The sequence below is a fragment of the Mytilus californianus genome, unplaced genomic scaffold (assembly GCF_021869535.1).
Source record: "Mytilus californianus isolate M0D057914Y unplaced genomic scaffold, xbMytCali1.0.p SCAF_6, whole genome shotgun sequence".
In the NCBI taxonomy this organism is placed as follows: Eukaryota; Metazoa; Mollusca; class Bivalvia; order Mytilida; family Mytilidae; genus Mytilus; species Mytilus californianus.
In genome coordinates, this window is record NW_026262712.1 from 93,169,311 (window position 1) to 93,186,380 (window position 17,070).

Here is a 17,070-nt window from a genome sequence, read left to right on the forward strand (position 1 = left end):
GCTAAAAGTTGTTGAGTGATAAATCTGAAAACACATCACACAGTATAGCTCACTGATATTAACCTTGATACCAAATTTCAGGAAGCCTTGTTATGTAGTTTATAAGAAGTGATGCGATGAAAAAATTTTCTACTTGGCTATTTAGTGTAAAATGTGTAAGTGTTTGGTAAACAGGAAGTTGTTGAGTGATGAATCTGAAAATGCATCACACAGTATAACTCACTAATATTAACCTTGATACCTAATCTGGGAGCTTTATGCAGTTTCTGAGAAAAAATGGGATGAAAAAATTTTCTATTTAGCTATTACGGTAAGTGTAATAAATTGCTTCGCTGAGCGCAGCTGGATACGACTGCAGAGGTCCAACCCTGAACAGTTGGGGCAAAAATGGACACAATATTCGCGCTTGATACAGGTCTGAATTTGGATTGTAATTAAATATTTGACACATAATAGGTTTCTGACACAGAATAACTGTAGTCAAAGAACTTAGAATTGATTATATGATTTGAATTTACATTCAATTTTTTTATTTTTTGCTTTTGTGCAATACTCTATGTTGTTGCGAATTGACCCCCCCCCCCCCCCCTTTTTTTTTGCAAAAAAAAAATATATTTAAAGAAATTTTCTTTTTAATTTCTGAAATCTGAAATGAGACAATTTCCCCTTCCCGCACCCCCCTCACAATTTCTTTTTCGACCCCCCCCCCCCCCCCCCCCTCCTTTTCCAAAAAAAAAAAAATTCTTTCCCTCAAGATATGGTCATAATCTCAATTCAAATTTCCAATGGAGTTTGCAACCATAATTACCAATTTTAATACATCATAAAAGTCTTAAAATAGAAAATGACATACATAATCATGGCTAAAATTAATATTCCTTTAATAATAGTAACTTCTAAAAATAAATTGACAGCCAATCACCTCAAGACAATACAACATTTCTTTATACATAATTTAACAGAAGTGTAAGGGAGGTACATCCAAACATACACAACATTGTACTTTAAATGTGTTTGGATTACCTCCCTTACACTGTTTTTAAATTGTCCATTAACCAGGACACCCTTGTTTTTCCCCCTTTTTTGCCCCTAATTCCTAAATGATTTGAGCCATAACCCCCCAAAGTCGATCCTAACCATCCCTTTGTGATATGGAAACTTGTGGTATAATTTCAGAGAGATTCAAACAACGTACCACAAGTTATTGTCTGGAAACTAGAAAAATGCTTATTTGGGCCCTTTTTTGGCCCCTAATTCCTAAACTGTTAGGACCATAACCCCAAAAATCAATCCAAACCTTCCTTTTGTGGTTATAAACCTTGTGTTTAAATTTCATAGATTTCTATTTACTTATACTAAAGTTATTGTCCGGAAACCAAATGTCTTTGGACGACGTAGATGATGACAACGTGATACCAATATACGACCAAATTTTGCGGTCATATAAAAATGAGTGTTTAAAAATGCCATTTAACAGTTCTTTGAATCTGTCATATTTTTAGTTGCATAGTACATTTGTACATACTAGTATGTATTAAGTAAAACAGCTCTTTAAGTATAGAAATATGGTTGCCTCAAATTATTGTAGGAGGGTGTTCAACATGCTCTTACACTACACTATCTTTTGAATAGAATATTGGCATACAATAAATACCTGTTTGCCTATAGAGTTATTAAAGATGATCTGAGCAGCACTTTGCAACAGATATAATATATTTAAAACAGCAAACAAGCAAGCAAGATGATGCATTTTGTGTAATATCACTTATTAGTTTCAGTATTACAGTGAAATTTAATTCCCTGTCATTTATTCATCACCCAACAGAACATGAGGGCATCCACTGTTCAGTACTTCAGTACTTTGATTAAAACTACAGAGGAAAGTATCAAAAATGAAAAAAATAAAACAATAGACTAGTTCTAAATTATTTTGTCTAGATGGATGGACTGATTTTGAAATATATGAATAATACCACTGGTGGGGCACTTGCCACTGCACAGCTGCAGCTCATGTCTTGTAACAAAGAAAGCACACTCATTGATTTTTATTAAAATTCATATGCTCAACATGTTGATTTAAATACATGTAGAGATAGTTGATCTTGCCATGGATAGAAAACAAGTGCCTGTGCACGAAATCTCAATTCAGTCAATCGTTTTTCTTGCATCGTTGTGTTTATCAAAATCTGAATTTCACCATGCATTTCAATCAATACGCCCACATGAACCATGACAACTTACTCAACTCGTAATCCACACATGGCTGCAAATGCTGATACAATTCTGGAGTATGTTTCTTCAGAAATAAAAGGGGTCTTGAAAAGGCTTTCAGCACAAGTCTTTGATGTCTGGTAACTGGTATTTACAAACCATCTAAGTACAGTGATATAATCCCTCATTCGGATATATATAAGTGATCCATTTTCAGAAGTCAAACTGAAATACAGTAAAATTTATTATTATCAATGGTAATCACTAAAATGAATAGTTTGATAAAAATTCATAGATCATTGTAGATGTTAAATACTAGACAGTTGGGCAAGTATTAGACACTTTTATACAATGATATACAAGCTTGATATATCTGTAAATTTGGATTGTGGTTAAATGATTAATTAATACCCAAGTTATTGCACAAAAACCAAATGTCATTTCAAATGTCTATGGACTACGATAATGCCATATTATCACAAATATTTTTGTCATTTAAGCATGTTAAACACACTTTTTGAAATGTTTTCAATTTGTTGGACAAAGGTTCCCCAGCATACATAAATTTAATGCTTGACCTTCTGAACTATGTCAGACCTAAATTTTCACCAAACTTTCACCAGAAAATTGAAAAATATTTGTTGCATTTATAGTAGGAATAATTCCACTGCATCAGGGTATCCAAAACTCCACAGTGTGGGAACGGAACTGTACGGTTTTATAATGTTTTGGTCATTCGGGAGACTGTCAAGCACGGCCTCAACATTGAAAAAATAACAAGTTGCTTGATGGAAACTTTGATGAACTCTAATGTTACTATATATAACGTTTCTGCTTCAAGTTTTGGTAATCAAAACTTTCTATATGTATATATATGAACCAATAAAATAATAAAAACCACATATGCATCCAAACGTTTTCCTTAGAATAGTGGGGCTCCTAGTAAATCGATCAAAACTGTCACAGAACAGCGATAAAAAATGTCAAATAAACATAAAAAAACCCATTGTTACTACCAGAATTTTCACATGTACCTTTTCTGATATATAGTCTTACCTGTCTGAAAGTTTAAAAGCCATTGTCCCAGTAGAAACCCAAATATATCCATTTTCTATATATATTCAAAAGTTAATGGAGGGTGATACTGCTTATTATTATGAAGAAATTCATAAAATATAAGGATTTTGTATTTTTCTTTGTCTTTTAGATAACAATTCAAACCCCTTATCCTTGATGCATTTTATTATTAAGAGAGCTTTGTACCACCAGTAGCAAAGCTAGGTTTAATCCGCCATTTTCTACATAGGAAAATGCTTGTACCAAGTCAGGAATATGATAGTTGTTGTCCATTCGTTTGATGTGTTTAAGTTTTTGACTCGTTTTGCCATTTGATTAGGGACTTTCCGTTTTGAATTTTCTTTGGAGTTCAGTATTTTTGTGATTTTACTTTTTTTGGGGGTAATAAACAGATACCTAATTGGCAATTCAACCAAATCTTCTTATTTTTATATCATGTTTATTGACATATACGTGTATTTTCTTTGTTCCGCGAATAGCTACAACCATTCCACATTCCAATGCCTTCATCAAGTTAGAATATCCCGGTCCTCTGATGAACCATTCTTCGATGTATTGTTAATATGCGTATGTATTATTTTTTTTTTTATACTATTGGGATTAATAAATTAAGTAAACTTCAAAATATGATTACCCTTTTGGAGCACCTAGTCACCTTTTCGGTTATTAATTTTTGTACGAGCACTATTTACATTTGTACTGTCCTTTTATTTTGTCTTGTATACTTATTGTTCGAATGTTGATTTTTTCTCTGATATAGACACCTTAAAAGGTTTCCTTGATAGAATATTAATCGGCAAAATGACTGAATTTGTGCTCATTTTTATTTCAAATACAATAGACATGATAGATGAATATAATAGGACAGACAAGGAACAACCAATGATAAGCATATGTACATGTAATGTATTTAAGGAAGTTGCCCAAGCGATTGTTCAGGAAAGCTCCAAGTGATTGTACAGTAAACTTGCAAGCGATTGTACAGCCAATAAAAATATCCGACATTGAGAAAATGAATATATATACTGGGACAATGGCTTTTAAACTTTCAGACAGGTAAGACTATATATCAGAAAAGGTACATGTGAAAATTCTGGTAGTAACAATGGGTTTTTTCGATGTTCACGATGCTCTGTGACAGTTTTGATCGATTTACTAGGAGCGCCACCATTCTGAGGAAAACGTTTGGATGCATATGTCGTTTTTATTATTTTATTGGTTCATATTTACATATAGAATGTTTTGATTACCAAAACTTGAACTTTTTTTAGATGAATATTAAGTCATGTGTTAGTTGAAAAGGTCAATGATAACATAAATCTAAAATCTATAAAATCTGTTATCGAGAATAAAAATATAGTATATATGCCAATACACATGATTGACAGCCCCTGGTGATTTTTCATAGCTTGACCAGTTTCGGTCCAAAAAGGACCTTCATCAGTGGCAGAATGGTGGATTAATGTTTGCACCCTATTTATATAGATATGGTAACCGGCGGATCAGAGTTATCCAGTGGATAAATATGTATCTGGGTCAATATCCCTAATGCACCTGAAAATGAGGAACTCAAAAGTTGTGTGTAAACAAAAAAATCTCTGTGTAGTGATATTGGACATGTTTCTGTTTTTAACAAGTGACTGAGCTTAACCCTTTGTGTTGATTTGCAAAGTAGAGGAACATAGAATAAATGTGTTAAAACTATGGAGCTATTAAATGTTTTCAAAGTATTAAATTTTCAAAGAACTTATTGTGTAAAAAAAGGGATTTTTAACCACAAGGAGTCGCATCATGAAAGTATTTTCGGGTATGCTAATTTACGGAAAAAGTAATCTCACTTCGTACCCTGAAAATATAACCACATATGTGAAAATGTCTTAGCTTCGAAACGAGCCATCATACATATCCAAGTTTACGATAAGGACTGAGCTACAGAAGAAAACGTTACTATTACCGCCTATGGAGAAACAATTGCAAAACACACTAGCTCCAAATGGAGCTCTGAACCGATTACCATATCTATATAAATAGGGTGCAAACATTAATCCACCATTCTGCCTCTGATGAAGGTCCTTTTTGGACTGAAACCGGTCAGGCTATGAAACATCACCAGGCGCTGTTAATTACGTGTATAGGCATATATACTATATTATTATACTTTCACATTTTCCTCCGCTGATACACATAATTAATCTGGCTTCTACTAACGAAAGCTCCATTTGGAGCTAATGTGTTTAGAGACCTCTTATGTCATGTATGTCAGTACACCTATCTTATATTGCCTTTAATTGAAGAATACTTATGAGCCATCTTTATTAGCATGCATTCATCATAACAACTTTTACAAAACATTGTAATTTTTTTTGTCACACTCCTGACAAATTCGACATGTTTTTTGGAACAGAACTTTTTGCTGGTAAAAGATATATCTTAATTAAATTTGGCAGCAAGTTAGCTGATATTAGACTGGTTCTTTGGACATTTTTATTATTATCATAGATCTTATAAAAAAAAAAATATACACCACAATACGTAATAAAATGCTCCGCTGGGGCGCAGCTTGATATGACCGCAGAGGTCGAACCCTGAACAGTTGGGGCAAGTATGGACACAACATTCAAGCTTGATACAGCGCTGAGTTTGGATTGTAATTAAATATTTGACACAGCATAGGTTTCTCACACAGAATGAAAGTGGTCTAAGAACTTAAAAATTTTTAATTTACCTATTCAAACAATATCATTATTATTTGCTTTTATCATGTTTATATATAAATCAGAAATAACCAATTTAAAATGGAAAATTTTAAAGAAAAAAAAGGAAAAAAAATCCCCCAAATTTTTTGAACCCCCTTATGATTCATCACCCTCAAACTCAATCCCAGCTTTCCCTTTGTGATATGGAACCTTGCAGTACAATTTCATAAAGATCCATACACTTACACACAAGTTATTGTCCTGAAACTAGAAAAATGCTTGTTTTTTTGCCCTTTTATGGCCCCTAATTACTAAAATTTTGAGGGAATATCCCCCAAAAATCAATCCCAGCCTTCCCTTAGTGGTATGGTACCTTGCAGTACAATTTCAGAGAGATCCATACATTTGAACACAAGTTATTGTCTGGAAACTAGAAAAATGCTTATTTTGGGTCCCTTTTTGGCCCCTTATTCCTAAACCTTTTGGGCAATTACCCCCAAACTCAATTCCAGCATTCCCTTTATGATATGGAACCTTGTAGTACAATTTCATAAAGATCCATACACTTACACACAAGTTATTGTCATGAAACTGTAAAAATGCTTGTTTTTTGGCCCCTAATTCCTAAAATTTGGAGGCAATTACCCCCAAAATCAATCCCAGCATTCCCTTTGTGATATGGAACCTTGTGATACAATGTCAGAGAGATCCATACACTTACACACAAGTTATTGTCATGAAACTAGAACAAGAGTGCACACGCTGAAATGTCTCGCCTTCTTTACTAATCATTGATATTATGTTGATAGTCCTAAATATAAAGCTTTATTACAACCATGACAACTGTCAAATAAACTTAACATTAACCAAGTAAACTAAACATTGACCAATGAACCATGAAAATGAGGTCAAGGTCAGATGAACCATGCTAGGCAGGCATGTACAGCTAACAATTCTTCCATACAACAAATAGAGTTGACCTATTGCTTATAGTTTAAGAAAAACAGACCAAAACACAAAAACTTAACACTGAGCAATGAACCTTGAAAATGAGGTCAAGGTCAAATAAAACCTGCGTGACTGCCAAATAGATCATAAAATATTTCCATACACCAAATATAGTTGAACTATTGCATATAGTATAAGAAAAACAGACCAAAACACAAAAACTTAACTATAACCACTGAACCATGAAAATGAGGTCAAGGTCAGATGACACCTGCCAGTTGGACATGTACACCTTACAGTCCTTCCATACACCAAATATACTAGACCTATTGCTTATAGTATCTGAGATATGGACTTGACCACCAAAACTTAACCTTGTTCATTGATCCATGAAATGAGGTCGAGGTCAAGTGAAAACTTTCTGACGGGCATGAGGACCTTGCAAGGTACGCACATACCAAATATAGTTGAACTATTGCACATAGTATTAGAAAAAAAGACCAAAACTCAAAAACTTAACTTTGACCACTGAACCATGAAAATAAGGTCAAGGTCAGATGACACCTGCCCGCTAGACATGTACACCTTACAATCATTCCATACACCAAATATAGTAGACCTATGGCATACAGTATAAGAAAAACAGACCAAAACACAAAAACTTAACTATAACCACTGAACCATGAAAATGAGGTCAAGGTCAGATGACACCTGCCAGTTGGACATGTACACCTTACAGTCCTTCCATACACCGAATATACTAGACCTATTGCTTATAGTATCTGAGATATGGACTTGACCACCAAAACTTAACCTTGTTCATTGATCCATGAAATGAGGTCGAGGTCAAGTGAAAACTGTCTGACGGGCATGAGGACCTTGCAAGGTACGCACATACCAAATATAGTTGAACTATTGCACATAGTATTAGAAAAAAAGACCAAAACTCAAAAACTTAACTTTGACCACTGAACCATGAAAATGAGGTCAAGGTCAAATGACACCTGCCCGCTAGACATGTACACCTTACAATCATTCCATACACCAAATATAGTAGACCTATGGCATACAGTATAAGAAAAACAGACCAAAACACAAAAACTTAACTATAACCACTGAACCATGAAAATGAGGTCAAGGTCAGATGACACCTGCCAGTTGGACATGTACACCTTACAGTCCTTCCATACACCGAATATACTAGACCTATTGCTTATAGTATCTGAGATATGGACTTGACCACCAAAACTTAACCTTGTTCACTGATCCATGAAATGAGGTCGAGGTCAAGTGAAAACTGTCTGACGGGCATGAGGACCTTGCAAGGTACGCACATACCAAATATAGTTATCTTATTACTTATAATAAGAGAGAATCTAACATTACAAAAAATCTTAACTTTTTTTTCAAGTAGTCACTGAACCATGAAAATGAGGTCAAGGACATTGGACATGTGACTGACGGAAACTTCGTAACATGAGGCATCCATATACAAAGTATGAAGCATCCAGACCTTCCACCTTCTAAAATATATAGCTTTTAAGAAGTTAGCTAACGCCGCCGCCGCCGCCGCCGGATCGCTATCCCTATGTCAAGCTTTCTGCGACAAAAGTCGCAGGCTCGACAAAAATGCTTGTTTTTTGCCCCTTTTTGGCCCCTAATTCCTAAAATTTGGAGGCAATTACCCCCAAAATCAATCCCAGCATTTCCTTTGTGATATGGAACCTTGTGGTACAATGTCAGAGAGATCCATACACTTACACACAAGTTATGTCTGGAAGTTACAAAAATGCTTATTTTTGGCCCCTAATTCCTTAACTGTGGGTACCATAACCCCCAAAATCAATCCCCGCCTTCCTTTTGTGGTAATGAACCTTATGGTAAAATTTCATTGAGATCCATTCACTTAAACTAAAGTTAGAGTGCGAAAACTAATGTGTCTTCGGACGACGACTACGCCAACGTCATACCAATATACGACCACAAAAATTTTTTTGCGGTCGTATAAAAAGCTCCATTTTTTCTGCTTTCACCATTATATAATTATGTTATAAATATAGGACTATTAACTATTAAGCAAGAGTAGTTGGCATGTAACATATGAAATTTGGTAGGTATAGTGAAAAGCTTTCAAAAATCAAAATTTTCATTATGTGATCTGAGGTGTGGATGCAATAAGGCGCCCTGCACTACCTTCATGATTATACCTGTATGGTCCTTAATGTTTAATAGTGGTATCGGGTCCGTTCGCCCTGGGTCGGTTCGCCCTGAGTTTGTTCCCCCATAGAGACATGTACAGTTCGCCCTAGTTTCATTCTCCCTACTTTTAAAAAAAATATATAAATATCAAGGACATTAAAGTTTAATAAACTTATTCAGATATCTATCATGTCTATATCATGTATATGGTATATATTCTAGAAATTTATGAAAACAGATCCATCACGGGAATATTTAAAAGTTGATAGCTTGTTTTGAAGCATTAATTGTTCAATGACATAATGATTCTCACTGATTGTTTTAATACTTCGACTTTGATGGTTTAATAACCAACCAATGTTTTGTTTTGATAAACTAGTCAGCTTAGAACTAACCCGGTAATACAAACAATGATGTACCGTACGAATTGTAAATCATGAATAGGATTTACAAGTTCATTTATTATTATACTCTGAGGGGTGCAGGTCGTTTCGTAACCTGGTCGTTTCGTACCTAGTCGATTCATAACTAACTAGTTCGTTTTGTAACTGAGACGTTTCGTAACCTTATAACAATTATATATCATGATATGAGTTGTAGGTTATGGAAAAAATGTTTCGATTAAAAATAATAAAAAGACTTATTGGCACTCATACCACATCTTCTGAAATCTATTTATTGATGTATATATATTTTGTATAAAAATTGCGGTTTTTATCCAACGTAATCATAGGTTTGAACGTTGTTTTCAATTTAGACTTATTTATATTTTTTCGTTTGGGCTTGTATTATATTTACCTTCGGGTTTATATGATCCGTTCATTTTATTTCGACTCTTCAAAATTAAAGAGTCTATCCTAAATTGTGGTAAATTATATGGACTTCCAAATACCGTTTCGATTCCTAACATCACTGAAGAGACATTAATTGTACAAATTTTTGCACCTCACGCAAATTCGCCAAGAATTAAATAATTTTACATAGTTTTAAATTATTACAATATTGTTATTATTAGATGCACATTTTGATCTTTTTTAAATAATGACAAGAACAAAAGACAAGCAATTTATTTTGGCTTCAATAATCATATATAGATAATTCCAAGAGATATATATACACTTCTAGAGACAAAACTAGTTAAATCAATTTATATATATATTTTCTTGAACTGTTTGATTTAAAATAATTAATTCAAACTAATAGAGACGCACTTTTACATTATTACCATATATAATCACACCAGGTACGAAACGTCTCGTAGTTACCAATCGACCAGGTACGAAACAACCAGGTTACGAAATGACTAGCAATCACTCTGAGACTACTATAACACATGACTCTGAGACTACTATAATACATGTTATAGTAGTCTCAGTTATACTGCATAAATTAACTGAATAGATTTTTTTTGTTAACAAATACATGTATCAATAAATATATTCTACTATGCAAATCAAAGGGAAACTAATAAGTCATTTCACCACCGAACACCACCGCACACATTAAAATATCCTCTAACACACCTAAATATATTGTTTTCATCTTTATTTATATATTTGACCAACCTTCTGAACGAGGATGAATATGTTTATACATATATGTATACACAAATTAATAAGAAATGATAACAAGAGAACCAAAAAGAACAGTCTTGCAGGGCTGTTGTCAGAACAGTACATTTCAAGTCTAACATTTTTTCAAATATAATTATTGTGATAATTTCACATTAAATAAAATGTTTTAACTTATTTGAATGATTTATTTCTAATAATTGAAAAGTAAAGACCATAAGATAATATACAATGAAATACAGACAATGTAAATCTGGAAAAAATATTGCTGGATCCGGAAGTGTTTTTTTTTTATTTTGATTCTCAACTTTAACATCACTAATGCCCATAAAAATGTGAAAAACATGACAATAGGATTAAATTTTACGTAATTTAATCGATTTTATTGTTTTATTGTGGGGCCTCAGTGGCCAAGTGGTCTAAGTAGTTCTACTACTGTAATCACTAGCCAGTCAACACTGAGGTTGTGAGTTCGAACCCCGCTCGAGCAGGTGCACTCGACTCCAATCTTAATTGACTAGGATTGTCAGTTTTCCTATCGAAGGTCATGGTTTTCTCCGGGCACCACGGCTTCCTCCACCAATAAAAACTGGCCGCCACGAAATAGCCCAAATGTGGCGTTAAAACACCAACAATCAATCAATCAATGTTTTATTGGGTAACAATACTGTTTTTCTTAAGGGTTAGTGGTCTTTTGGGGTGTTCGGTGGTATTCGGTGGTGAAAAGACCGACCCAAGTCATGTTGGTTGCGATTCAGCAGATATTAAACATTATGCAATTGACAGCAATAAGAAGAAAAAATAAAATCAGAGCTAATGGACCCTGGGCGATCAGGTATCAGGGCGAATGTGAATCAGGGCGAACGGGCATGGATTCTTTAATAATAGTATTTTATAAATACCTTGAGTTGATTATAGGAATGCTGGCCTTCAGCTCCTTCAACGCTTCATCGAGAAGTTTTATGGTCTTTGAGTTTTCGTAAACTGTTCTTTTAAGTCCGATATTAGGACCAAAATTTGTGTTTTTCAAAATCTCGATGTATCTCTTCTGCTGACTGCTTAAATTGTTTATTTTGGGGATTTTCTCAAGAACATCCGACAGTTCGCTACTATTCTCTTCATAGTAAATGTGAAGAACGTTTTCTACGTGATATCGTTCCCAGCGGGATACCTTTGGCAAATAACTATACAACCCTGGACATTTCTTGGAAGCTTCGCGTCTAGCCATTTCTGTTTCTGAGTCTGGTTCCTTTAAAAGACATGACGCCATGCCGCTGAAGACGAAAAACGAAATAACTCAGAAGACCCAATCGGTAAACCTGAGAGGATTCCGCTACCTATCTATCTATCTGTAAATAACGGAAACAAGACGTTTCGGCCTTGGTTTCCTCGGCCTAAATAACTTCTGCCAGACTTTATAACGTGGCACACCTTGTGGAATCCGGAGTACGGTATGATTAAAATATTAAGTATATACACTGAATATCCTCCACCAGTATTTTACACTAGATCCATAAGAATTATATACACTGATAAAAGTTCTTTATCCACACATAAAATAATTATGTCCGATCTTAAAATCTAAAAGTAATATTGTAAAATTGCATTTTAGATCATGATTTGTATATTGGCTTTTGTCAATAGCATGAATAGGTGATCTGACTCAGTACACTATAGCATTTACTTATGTTTAAAACCACATTTTCTATTCTTTTTTTTAGGCATAATGTTCAATAATTCGTATCGCTTATGGTGCAATCTATATATGTAAGATGTCTGCACAGAGGTTCTAAATGAATATTAATGTCATTAGTAAGCTCTTTATCATGTTTATGTGCTGAGGCAGAGACACATGTGTATATATGTCTCTGTGTATATATGTCTCTGGCTGAGGTGGTACAGTAGGCATAAGGATTTACTACAACAGTTAGAAGATCTATTTCTACAGATAGACTGTATTTAGCAAATAGCAAGCTACAAGTATTGGTGATCTTTTCAAGAATATCTTTACGTATATATTCTAGCCGGGTACAGCTAGCCTAGCAGAAAATAAGCAAGCGTCTCTTCACTACAATTACAGAGCATACAGACTACATCTATTTTGTTTTGATTAAAGGCGGCTCTATTTGTTTGGAGAATGTATGTACCAGTAGCAATTTTTAGCCGTACTGGTATCCTCGAAATATCTCTGATGTTTGCATCTACAGTTCTTGCTATAGGATGATATTGTCCTACCGTATAACTCATTTCCAAATATGATAATATAGGATACATTCTAGATTCATTGTTAATACGTTCTTCCCAATAGTCATTAACCTTTGTTGATATTAATTTTTTCCATAAGATTTTGGATAACGGAATGCCAAGAAAACTATAACGGATCATCAATGTCATATTTCAGGCATAGCTTTTTTTATTTCAATTATGACTGACCAACTATTACTTCTCATGATTTTAATACTGAGCTGTCTCTCTGCAATTCTCCATTCCATTGAACTCTTCCCTGATCTACATATATTGCCAAATAAAATTAATGCCATTTTATGAATTTCAGGCCTCTGCTTCAGCATCTTTTTGTATTGCTTGTTGATTAGATCTAGATTTTTCCCATTATAGGCGAGTGAAATTTTTCAAAAAGACGCTTAGTTAACGACTTTAATGCAACCACCTAACACACGGCTGTATTATTTATCATAATTATACTTGTAGAAAATAATGGTATAATTGTACCCCTTGATAAAACTAATTTATACATATATTTATTCAATAAATTTGAAGAATTATCTTAGCCGTGTGATATGACTTTTGTTATCAACTGCTTCCGGTATATATCAACTGTTTCCGGTTTATATCAACTGCTTCCGGTTATTATCGCATGCCTTTCTTTAACGTAATCGCAAAGCATTTCGACGTCATTCTGCAAATTACGGAAAATAAAACTCAGTGGTACATTTAAGTGAAAAACATAGCCAAGTAGAATAACAGAAGGAATATTAGGAAACAGGAAAATATATTATTAAAAAACGCAAAACAAATAATACAATAAATGAACTTTATAAAGTTTTAAAAAAGTGTTCATGTCTGTATGGCTTCTGCTGAAGTATATAATAAGAAGAACATAACATGTCATTTTTCATATCAGAGCCCTTATCAGCCCATGGTCAAAATCATCCCTCGAGCCTGTCGGCTCTCGGGCTGATAAGGGGTCTGATATGAAAAATGCCATGTTATAATCTATATATATCATCCGAAAGCTTATTATCTGTACTTTCTGTTTTGCCCGGTCGTAAAAAAATCGTACGGTGCATTTTCTGTTAAATCCAGGTCAAAAAGCCATGAATAAACATTCCATTTTTTTTTTGCGATTATCAAACAAATCGCCATGTTCTAGTTCTTGTACCATCATATGAACCTTATAAAACACGATAAATTATTTATTAATCAAACAAAAATAAAGAGGTAAGTTGCGCAATATTTCCCGAAAATTGAAATTCATAACAAATCCTAAATAAATGAAAATAATGTTCCAAAAGCAAAATATATCTTTGGGGATCGATATTTGTATGGTCAAAAAATAGATAAATGTATATTGTTTAGGTCAAGGAATATTTGTTTTATAATTTTAAGATGCAATAGTTAACTTTTGTTCATAGAACAGCCTTCTATTGAAGTGTTTGCAGTTGCCAAAAAATCTGCCATCTGCAAAATAGCGATCATTTTGTTATTCTATGTTAAGATAGCACATCGCTAATTGACAATATCAGGGAGGAGAATATTTTTCCATAATAAAAGAAGGGGTATTTAAAGTTCGAAAAGAAATAAAAGAGCGAATTGAGGTAAAAATATGGGTTATTACGAAGTCAAACTTATTTACCTTTTGAAGACATGTTTAAATCCAAACATGACTTTGCGACTACCATCGTTTAAAAACACGTGGTTGTCTTTTGCGTGATGTTAACACACTAAATATAATACTGCTGCTTTTTTATTTAGACATGTTAAATGTGTTCGTTACTTATTCGAATGAAAGATGTTTTTAGTGTTTTTAACATAAGCTTTTAAAATACAAATGCAGGTCATCATGTATGTAAAATATTATAAGCAGTTGTGTTTTAAAACAAATAAAAAGGTATATACCCTTCCTGACGTCATAAGATCATTCGCTGTTTTAGGTAGTGATCGTTTTCATGCTGTGTTGTGTTTTGTGGACTGTTGTTCGTCTGTTGAACTTTAATTTTTTATTTAATGGTTTAATCTAAGTTACTTTGATTCATGGTTTGAGATTGATTGTCCCTTTGTTATCATTTTACTTAAAACCAATGTTCAACCCACCATTTTTCTTCAAATGTCATATACCAAGTCAGACATATGGCAGTTGTTATCAAATAGTCCGTTTCTATGTATGTTGGCGTTTGTTTTTGTAGCAGTTCAGTGTTTATGTTGTTTCGTTGTTTTCCTTTAATAGTTGATGCCTTTCCCTCGGTTTTGGATTGTTACCCAGATTTGTTTCAGTTGAATCGATTCATGACTATTGAATAGCGGTATGCAGTAACCCACTATCAAGGAAATTCTGAAAGAAAATTCAAGATCTGAAATATTGTATCAACTAGGAGATATATATTCCACTAGAAGATGCTGAAATCAAAAAAACAAAGGAGTTTTTAAATTTCGCTGGCAGTACGTCGACTGAGCATGCAAAGACAAATTGAGAAGTAGAAAACACCACATGTATACGTCATATCATCAATATTTCCGACTTTGTATGGTTTCAGAGGAGTTGCGGCTAAATGAAATCGGTCTCTTCCTTGAGTAGTATAGATATGCAGGCGTTGCTGTAATGTTGCTACATAGAAATGAAAAGATTTACAATTGGGTTGCTGAAATCATCTCTTTTGTCGTAAAATTTGTTCTAAACCGACCCTCATCGTCGATTTCTGGATGTAAGTCAAGATATGTGATAGAGTTAACTGTATCTGTTGAGTCTTTTATTTTCAATTTCAATGGAATATACGCGTTCAAAATTAGCATCCCCGTGTTTTGTATTCTGCGACACTCTTCCTAGGCGAAACAAAAACAAGATCACATCAATTTTAAGGATCATATGATCCAACAGACATGCTGTCCTTTACAACTATATAACATCTATATATAGTCTTAAAATGAAACGAGCATCCAGGTATGGGATCGTCTGGAAATCTCGATACTAAACAAACTAGGCTAAAACAAATATTTTCATTTCGGGGCCTTTTACAGCCGACTATACGGTGTGTTTTTTCATTGTTGAATCCGTATGTTGGGCTTTTTTCGAACTCTGGTGGATAGTTGTCTCATAGGCTATCATATATACCAAAAAACCATATTCTAATACAGTAACACCTTATCGCTATTTATTCCTATCCGGACAAGGTCTAAAATTACACCACTTTTCAAACCAGTTGAAGCTATCTGGGGCCTTGTTCAATGTATTGCGCATTGAACTTTTCATAGAGATATGTTTAAACCATCGTACACACATCAAACAAAGCATTTTCGATGACTCTATATGTCTTTTAAAAATTGCTTCTTATACTATAAAATTTTTTAAATCTCCACTTTCCAAACCTTTTCTTCCCTCAGCTCATTGCTGATGACCTTTCTTTTGTTCCGCTTGACCTCAACAGGAAGTTGTCTAAGTAACTGTTTTTCCCGGTTTGGACTAACGAGCAATAAGGTGTATAAAGATTTGTGTTTCGATACTGATAAAGATATACGATGAAATAATGTTTTCTTAAGCTAATATTTCAGCTCATCAAAAATTGTGGATTTTTTTTCCAAATGAAGTAACACAATCTGAAATAACTTTGTACTCATATCAGTATAAATTCATCATATATCCAGGCTTAAAATGTTGTACGCCAGACGCGCGAATATAATTTTGAATTTTAATCCTTTATCTTCATGGAACAAACAAAAAATAATTAAATCAAATGACTGACGAATTAATTTTCTTCTGTTGAAGCCATCTGGGTTGAGAACATTACGTTCCATTACGTTGGTTGATATAGTCTAACGTTTGATTTTGTCAGTTTTTATGGACTTCCCCCTTTTTGAATTTACCCTCGAGTTCGGTATTTAGTTATTTATTTTTTACCATGGTAAAAAATAAGTCACGGCTCCCCTGCTGATTGAAATATCGTTCCCGTGAATGTTCTATTTAATCGCATAAACTTTAGAATTTATCGAGATTGTGGTATGACTTTTTGAAGTGATGGATCACTGTGTGATATGGCTTCTTTGTGGCTTATAGTCCGGAAGATTGGTGACAAAATTGTGGGTTTGATGATAAAAGCACCAACTTTGGCATGGTAGTACTTCTGAATGTTTAAAAA

The 17,070-nt window shown here is 33.8% G+C and overlaps 1 protein-coding gene across 1 annotated transcript in view; it reads right to left on the bottom strand.

Annotated features, from left to right (window-relative positions):
* The window catches only part of LOC127706981 (uncharacterized), a 29,337-nt gene extending 17,328 nt beyond the window's left edge, over positions 1 to 12,009 (bottom strand). The window contains exons 1-2 of the mRNA XM_052211727.1: positions 11,605 to 12,009; positions 2,242 to 2,436 (exon numbers count right to left, since the gene is read on the bottom strand). Of these exons, the coding sequence (XP_052067687.1) occupies positions 2,242 to 2,436; positions 11,605 to 11,972 (563 nt within the window). The 5' untranslated portion in view covers positions 11,973 to 12,009. The remainder of the gene's footprint in view (positions 1 to 2,241; positions 2,437 to 11,604) is intronic.
* Positions 12,010 to 17,070: the final 5,061 nt, after the last annotated feature.